Genomic DNA, 9,130 nt, shown 5'->3' on the forward strand with positions numbered 1-9,130 from the left:
ACTGTATATTAAATGAGGCGTACAACTCCTGCGGGACCCGCCGTGATTACTCAGTGGCTATGGTGTTAGACTGCTGAGAACGAGGTCGCGGGATCGGATCCCGGCCACGGCGGTCGCATTTCGATGGGGGCGAAATGCGAAAACACCCGTGTACTTAGATTTAGGTGCACGTTAAAGAACCCCAGGTGGACGAAATTTCCGGAGTCCTCCACTACGGCGTGCCTCATAATCAGAAAGTGGTTTTGTCACGTAAAAGCCCACAATTTATTTTAAATTTAACTCCTGCGCGGACGGTACAGTATCCGCCTCCCGTGCAAGAGGACCGTGATTCAAATCCCGGACCGCAGAATTCTCCACCGGAAAATACCAGGAAAAAAAAAAAACGTGTGTTGAGAAAATTGCACAAACAGGCCTGGAGTGCGGCCTGATCCCGGGGGCCAGAACCGGTAACGCACTCTCTCACCGGAGCAGGATTGGCCACCCTGGTGCAGTACTTGGCCACAACCTCCTATATGAACACAACAATCAAACCCCGGCCCTCAGTCCCCAGCAGCTGCGAAGCAACTGACCACGGCGGCGGTCAGACCTGCGACGCTGCAGAGGGTGCTAAGAATGCCTGGCTCCGGACAGGCCGCCATTAGAATATGAACCTGGCAACGTTTAACGCTAGAACGTTATCTAGTGAGGCGAGTCTAGCAGTGCTATTGGAGGAATTAGAGGGCAGTAAATGGGATATAATAGGGCTCAGTGAAGTTAGGAGGCCAAAAGAAGCATATACAGTACTAAAAAGCGGGCACGTCTTGTGCTACCGGGGCTTAGCAGAGAAACGAGAACTAGGAGTCGGATTCCTGATTAATAAGAACATAGCTGGTAACATACAGGAATTCTATAGCATTAACGAGAGGGTGGCATGTCTTGTTGTGAAACTTAATAAGAGGTACAAAATGAAGGTTATACAGGTCTACGCCCCTACATCTAGTCATGATGACCAGGAAGTCGAAAGCTTCTATGAAGACGTGGAATCGGCGATGGGTAAAGTCAAAACAAAATACAGTATACTGATGGGCGATTTCAATGCCAGGGTAGGCAAGAAGCAGGCCGGAGACAAGTCAGTGGGGGAATATGGCATAGGCTCTAGGAATAGCACAGGAGAATTATTAGTAGAGTTTGCAGAACAGAATAATATGCGGATAATGAATACCTTTTTCCGCAAGCGGGTTAGCCGAAAGTGGACATGGAGGAGCCCGAATGGTGAGACTAGAAATGAAATCGACTTTATACTCTGCGCGAACCCTGGCATCATACAAGATGTAGACGTGCTCGGCAAGGTGCGCTGCAGTGACCATAGGATGGTAAGAACTCGAATTAGCCTTGACTTGAGGAGGGAACGGAAGAAACTGGTACATAAGAAACCAATCAATGAGTTAGCGGTAAGAGGGAAACTAGAGGAATTCCGGATCAAGCTACAGAACAGGTATTCGGCTTTAACCCAGGAAGAGGACCATAGTGTTGAAGCAATGAACGAAAATCTTATGGGCATCATTAAGGAGTGCGCAATAGAAGTCGGTGGTAACGCCGTTAAACAGGAAACCAGTAAGCTATCGCAGGAGACGAAAGATCTGATCAAGAAACGCCAATGTATGAAAGCCTCTAACCCTACAGCTAGAATAGAACTGGCAGAACTTTCTAAGTTAATCAACAAGCGTAAGACAGCGGACATAAGGAACTATAATATGGATAGAATTGAACAGGCTCTCAGGAATGGAGGAAGCCTAAAAGCAGTACAGAAGAAACTAGGAATAGGCAAGAATCAGATGTGTGCGTTAAGAGACAAAGCCGGCAATATCGTTACTAATTTGGATGAGATAGTTCAAGTGGCTGAAGAGTTTTATAGAGATTTATACAGTACCAGTAACACCCACGACGATAAGGTGAGAGAGAATAGTCTAGAGGAACTTGAAATCCCACAAGTAACACCGGAAGAGGTAAAGAACGCCTTGGGAGCTATGCAAAGGGGGAAGGCAGCTGGGGAGGATCAGGTAACAGCAGATTTGTTGAAGGATGGTGGGAACACTGTCCTAGAAAGGTTGGCCGCCCTATATACACAATGCCTCATGACCTCGAACGTACCGGAATCTTGGAAGAACGCTAACATAATCCTAATCCATAAGAAAGGGGACGCCAAAGACTTGAAAAATTATAGACCGATCAGCTTGCTGTCCGTTGCCTACGAAGTATTTACTAAGGTAATCGCAAATAGAATCAGGAATACCTTAGACTTCTGTCAACCAAAGGACCAGGCAGGATTCCGTAAAGGATACTCAACAATAGACCATATTCACACTATCAATCAGGTGATATAGAAATGTGCGGAATATAACCAACCCTTATATATAGCCTTCATTGATTACGAAAAAGCATTTGATTCAGTCGAAACCTCAGCAGTCATGAAGGCACTACGGAATCAGGGTGTAGATGAGCCATATGTAAAGATACTGGAAGCTATCTATAGCGGTTCCACAGCCACCGTAATCCTCCACAAAGAAAGCAACAAAATCCCAATAAAGAAAGGCGTCAGACAGGGAGATACGATATCTCCAATGCTATTCACAGCGTGTTTACAGGAGGTATTCAGAGACCTGGAGTGGGAAGAATTGGGGATAAAAGTTGATGGAGAATACCTTAGCAGCTTGCGATTCGCTGATGATATTGCCTTGCTTAGTAACTCAGGAGACCAATTGCAATGCATGCTCACTGACCTGGAGAGGCAAAGCAGAAGGGTGGGTCTGAAAATTAATCTACAGAAAACTAAAGTAATGTTTAACAGTCTCGGAAGAGAACAGCAGTTTACGATAGGTAGCGAGGCACTGGAAGTGGTAAGGGAATACATCTACTTAGGGCAGGTAGTGACCATGGATCCGGATCATGAGACTGAAATAACCAGAAGAATAAGGATGGGCTGGGGGGCGTTTGGCAGGCATTCTCAAGTCATGAACAGCAGGTTGCCACTATCCCTCAAGAGGAAAGTGTATAACAGCTGTGTCTTACCAGTACTCACCTACGGGGCAGAAACCTGGACGCTTACGAAAAGGGTTCTGCTGAAATTGAGGACGACGCAGCGAGCCATGGAAAGAAGAATGATAGGTGTAACGTTGAGGGATAAGAGCAGATTGGGTGAGGGAACAAACGCGGGTAAATGACATCTGAGTTGAAATCAAGAAAAAGAAATGGGCATGGGCCGGACATGTAATTAGGAGGGAAGATAACCGATGGTCATTAAGGGTTACGGACTGGATTCCAAGGGAAGGAAAGCGTAGTAGGGGGCGGCAGAAAGTTAGGTGGGCGGATGACATTAAGACGTTTGCAGGGACAACATGGCCACAATTAGTACATGACCGGGGTAGTTGGAGAAGTATGGGAGAGGCCTTTGCCCTGCAGTGGGCGTAACTAGGCTGATGATGATGATGATGATGATGATGATGATGATGATGATGATGATGATGATGATGATGATGATGATGATTTACAATGTCTCTCACTCGGATTTCTAGGGCGCCTTCGTTGTGCACACGAACGCGGACCTCGTAGTCATCGACGGTATAGAGGGGCAGGCGTTCGCCGAATCAGTGGCGACCAAGACCCCCTACCCACGAGACGCCGCCGTAGACATGGACCCGCTAATACCGATCGCGCTGGGGGCTATATGGCGTGGGGTCAGCTCGGACAAGCTGTACCTGTGGACCGGATGGAGCGTGTTGGACCAACTGGCGCGCTACGTGGACCCTTGGATCGCCGAGAGATTCGAAAATACTGGATTCTTTCTCGGATGCTTAGACAGGATCAGGCACGCGCTGGGAGTGCCATTTGCTGCCATTGCCCTACCAACCAGGTAAGACCCTGTCTCTATGAAATGCGAAACATTTTAACAATATATGACATCTATGTACGAAGTACATAGATCACAAATTTTTACAGATGTGAGCTTTGTTGCATATATACATAGATGTCATCTTCGCATCTGTGTACGATGTAACGTAAATGAATTAACGTTTTAGTCGTACCAGTTGGTTATGGAATGAACTCCAGACAAAAATGTACAAAAAAGTAGCTGAGGACCCATCTAAGGCCCAGAAAACAAATGTTACTGTACATCATGGAGGGACGGAATGCAGGTACCATTTATGCAAGCGCGCAGTAGCTAAATGATATTTACGCGACGAAGGACAGAAAATGCAATATGAAACATTGGGGGAAGAAATTCCTATGAGAAAATCGCGCAAGAAAATAAAAGCAAACAAACTGAATGTTAGAAAACCGAATTCTTAGGTATTCGTAATAAGAGATAGCCTAAATAAAGCGAGAAATAACTGGGATAGTGGGTCATCTGGGAGGTGACGATTATATCGCGCGAGTGGACGAGGGCGTTCAAGCGTAAAGCGGACGCAAGCTCTGACGTAAACTGTTGTAAGTAAAATAAAGACACGAGCGCACATTCATGAATATGCGGATCCATGCTGCGGAATTTGATGTAAGCGAAGCCAGGCGCAACTTTCATTAATATTTGCGACGGCAGCGCACCTGCGTGCAGGACACGACAAAGTTGTAAACTTTTCTTTTTTAATTAGGAAACGCCTCGCTCAACATAAACTTATGGGGCTCGAACGTGCGGATCGCACGCATGACGGCGAAGGTGGGGCGACTATGAAATGACCACAACTGCATAATTACGGCTGCGTGATGACGCTGTGACGACGGCAAAGAGATGACGAGCAAAAGACGACGCAATGACCACGCCAGAGTAAGGACTGCAGAATGATGACTACGGCTTGGCTATACGAGGGCATGATCACACATTAATGAATCCGATGAGATGGAGGACGAGAAGGAATGACGACGATGGCATGAAGCGGAGGGCGCGTTTGCGTTCGAGTGCACGTGCGTGCTTATACGTGCATCACATGCGGTTCCCGGCCGCGTCGGTTTGAAATTTGTGCTATATCTTGTGCTCCCTCGCACTATGTACGGTACTGACCAATTGTGCAGGAAAGGAGTCGAAATGTGGAGGTAAGGGGCAAAGCTTCCGTTTATAATATAAGTAGGCGTCAGCGATTAGGCCCACTGTACCTTTTTTTCATCCTCATCCGCTTCTGTACTGTAGCCTCCAGGTCACATATACAAAGTATATGGTATGAAACAAAGGAGGCGCTGCTGTGCAGAGTATAAAAATCAACTAGAAGGTTCAGTTGTGTTTCGGGCAAGAGACGAGACACCTGTTTTATGTATTTATGCTTTGTTGCATCTATAAACCGTTAAATGCATCGGTATTGTTCGTTTCTAGCGATAAGCTTTGGCAGAAATCTTTTCGAGAAGTTCGAGAAGTAGAGCGACTAGGGACACGTTTTCTTTATACTACATATGATTACATAGTAATAAAAATAAGCTAGTCTGTATCAGGAACGCCATGCCCGAGGGATTGACAAATTTGTGCAACGAATTGCAGACTTCTTATTCTAAGCCTTATAACTCGTGATGAGCACAGGTTTCAGTTCGACAGGTTATACCTGCTATGGCAGAGTGAGACCTCTCAACCTCGACCACACGAGCTCCGATCGCTAACATACTGCCTCTCTTAACGCCCATCGAAAAGTTCAATTTAGCTACGACTGCGTCATGTTTGGCGTGATAACGGCGGCCCTCCGAGCACGCGATCTATGTGTGACCGAGTGAAGTGATCATTTCCTTCCTCTAGACAACAATACCAAAGTAACGCGCCTGTGAGGTACGGTTGCCAAGACATAAGCAATAATACTAACTTCAACCTCGCTCTGTAACCTCGTTACCTCAATAGAGATCCTTGGATTTGAAACCTCGCTTTAACGAAGTAAATTTGTTCTGACCGTGGATATAACGAACTAGATTCGTCTCCGAAAAAAAGTACCGGCTGTTGCGCACCGAGCATATCACTTCCCGCCCGGGTTCCGCAGTCGTTCGGCACGGCAGTTCAATATTTCCACTTCGACTACGCCGTCGAGCAACACTGGTCTTTCTAGACACCGCGCGTAGTCGCGCGACACGGTGGCTGCGCAGAAGCAGCACTTCTTTATCTTATCGCACGTCTCTCTCGCTGCGGCACGTAGCTGGTAAAGCTAGGCCGCTAGGTGCACTATTCGAGGTCGCAATCTCGGAGGCCTTGCCTATAGCAGCGCCGCGCCGATGTTTGCGTCATGCCTACAAACCAGTGCCTCCGCTTCTTTTTCCCTGACTGCGGCGCGCTGCGCTGGCTGGCGTAGCCAGGCGTGACCTCTGAGATTGTGTCAAACCAGCACGAGCCGGCCAAGCCAAGTCGGCGCACTCACGCAGCAGACACAGATTAACACTGACAACGCAGCGGCGGCAGCCGCGGCGCCAACAGAGAGCGGCGGATCAGATAGTTTCGCTTTCAAAGGCCGAACGCGTCCGTGAATAGGGCCCTGTGACGAGCTCTATCGGCCGTACACTTCGACGGGTTCGCGACATTGAAAGTAAAACTATCTGCGAAAGTAATTGAAGTCGCCGGAGAATACCGCCCCCGGTGCGTAGTCAGCGCACTGTATTGTGTACCATGTGCTGCACCAACACGACGAACTTCTTTCGCATCCCAACTGTTCCCGGTGACCGCGTCGCTGTTTCACCGGTTTCACGAAAATATGAACGAGCCGAGTGGAAAGCGGAAGCGAGATACCATCACATTGGAAGATAAGGACACTATCGTAAAGTCTGCTCGAGTCAGGTGCTAAAAAGCCGCGTGTTGCACACGCCAGAGCCCTTGCTATTGTTTTGTAAAAATTGATTGCATAACGGCCGCGTAGCGGTTCGGCAGGCCGCGCAGCCGTAGTCTTATTTGCATGTTTAAAGTTGTGTATGCACTGCAGTAAACGGGGATAGTCGTCAGAGCAATGAAATGTATATAACGAAGTAATTTCTGCTTCCCTTTCAATCGCGTTATAACGAGGTTCGAGTGTAGGACGTGTCCTGGTTACATGAGCTTTCAGCAAGTGGCGCCCTACGCGAACAGAACTGAAAGACTTTACGTCAAACTATTACTTCGTGTCTTACGTTCCCAAGGCCTTTTTCGGCGGCAATGGATGCCATGGTGGAGGATGGCGGTTTAATGTTGGCGATCTGGATCTCGTAACGGGGAGTCTAAAAATTTTATTTGTGGGGATTTACGTGCCAAAATCACTATATGATTACGAGGCACGCCACAGTGCAGGAATCCGGATTAAGTTTTACCACTTGGGTCTCTTTAACGTGCACCCAATGCACGCTTCAGCATTGCATAATTGTGTCGCTGGCATGTTACAAATGTTGCCTATAGACAAAATGAAATGGGCTTTACGTGCGAAAACCACCATTTGATTATGAGCCACGCCGCATTCGACACTCCAGATTGATTTTGACCACCGGGGGATCTTTATCCCAATGCACGCGAACAGATGTTTTTGCATTTCGCCTCCATTAAAATGCGGCCGCCGCAGCCGTGATTCGATCCCGTGGCGTAGTGCTCAGCAGCGCAACACCATAACCGCTAAGCCACCACTGCAGGTCTATAGACAAGCGCAAGAAAGGAAATGGTGCGCGATCTTTGCATGGTACAACTAATTGGTTTCTTCCCTTCACAGTCTGGTAAGATAGACGCCTCTGGCATGTCTCTACGCAGTCCAAAATGTAGGTTAGAGTATAAAAAAAATGTTTTGAATTTTAAGTGTGCCAGGAAGCTTACAAGAACGAGCTTTGCGCCATGTGCCCAGTTTTAAATGGCATGCCTTCATTATCATCATCTATAGAGAGTGCTGACAATCAAGTCTTTGTCTTCTGGCCTGTGCATGTTTGCCCCTCCAGCCAGACAGCACAGAACTATGTGGAGACAGCAGCTCAAGCTATCGTTGAGTGCTTGGCCAAGGATGCACACCGCTGGCTGCTCCCACCTGTTGCCTCAAGGAAACGTGCCGAAGTGGTCGTCGGTTTTCCGCCAGGAGAGGACACCTTGCGCAAGCTGGACGAGCGCTATGCAGCCTATCTTGGTAATGAACCAGAACAACACCGTCTGCTTCTCGGTGGGAACCATCGTCGCTGTACGTTCAGTCCTGTAGGCTTTCCTGGTCACTTTTGCACATTTATGCACGCAAGCAGCTGCTTGTGAGCAGTTAATGAATTATGCGGCATCGGTCAGTAACATCGTTGGTTTCCGATTTTCGCGCCAGAGAAAGCAAGAAGGAAAGGACAACTGCCTTAGAATTTAATTTGATGTAGCAGTCGAGTCTGCATTGCCCTTTTCGTAAGTGTGCCTTTTATGTCCGTCCTCATCGCGCGTTATTCATGCGAATCACTTCTGTTACGTTGCGGCTGCAGATTTTATCCACGATCAATTCCTACAAGACTATTTGGAAGTGATGAAGATCAGGAAACAGAGACTCAACATTTCCCACGTGCATTTCGACCCGTCCGACGTCGACGTGGTGGTATCCGGAGACGGGCTGGTAGTTGTGCCAGCTGCAGCTGTTTTCGCCTTCTACCGAGATGGCGACCTTACCGCGATCAACCTGGGCAGCCTTGGCCAGATGATAGGAACACGTTTTATCCAGAGGTAACCTACTATTTTTGTTATTTGACAGCATGTTTGGAGTCCTTTCCAACACCAACTTCAGAACTGAATACCCTGAGGTATTATAGGTTTATATGAGATGAGCAATCCGTGTGGCTAGCAGAAAATGCATCTGTGTGAGAGAACCAATAGCGAGGAACATCGATAGCGAGCAGTCGATGCCAAATGAAACGCAGGTAGAGACTCGTCCCACGTGTTTTCTGCAGGTTCCGGCTGCCTAGTTCGCAGCTCAAGCCCGAGTGCCTGGCGCCAGTTGATTCGAAGACAGACAACGTGTTTGAGACTTTACTCACGCATCAGTGCACCCGAAAAGTGTTCAGTGGCAGCGAGATACCGAACACGAGCACCGCATTGTTTTTACCCATGCATCATCACATGACTCCTGCGAGACAGTTGTTTGTTGCTGCCTGCTTCAAGGTGAAGCCCGATTGCATTTACGGAGACGCTCAACGTAAAGCGCTATACTACGCACATTTTTGCTGCTTT

General features: G+C 47.8%; 1 protein-coding gene across 1 annotated transcript; it reads left to right on the forward strand.

Annotated features, from left to right (window-relative positions):
* The first annotated feature begins 3,525 nt into the window (after positions 1 to 3,525).
* On the forward strand, positions 3,526 to 8,630 carry LOC140218569 (uncharacterized). Its single transcript, XM_072288362.1, has 3 exons — positions 3,526 to 3,889; positions 7,882 to 8,063; positions 8,392 to 8,630. The coding sequence occupies exons 1-3, from the start codon at positions 3,669 to 3,671 to the stop codon at positions 8,628 to 8,630; spliced, it is 642 nt and encodes a 213-aa protein (XP_072144463.1). The 5' UTR covers positions 3,526 to 3,668.
* Positions 8,631 to 9,130: the final 500 nt, after the last annotated feature.

The sequence above is a fragment of the Dermacentor andersoni genome, chromosome 5, assembly GCF_023375885.2.
Source record: "Dermacentor andersoni chromosome 5, qqDerAnde1_hic_scaffold, whole genome shotgun sequence".
NCBI lineage: Eukaryota > Metazoa > Arthropoda > Arachnida > Ixodida > Ixodidae > Dermacentor > Dermacentor andersoni.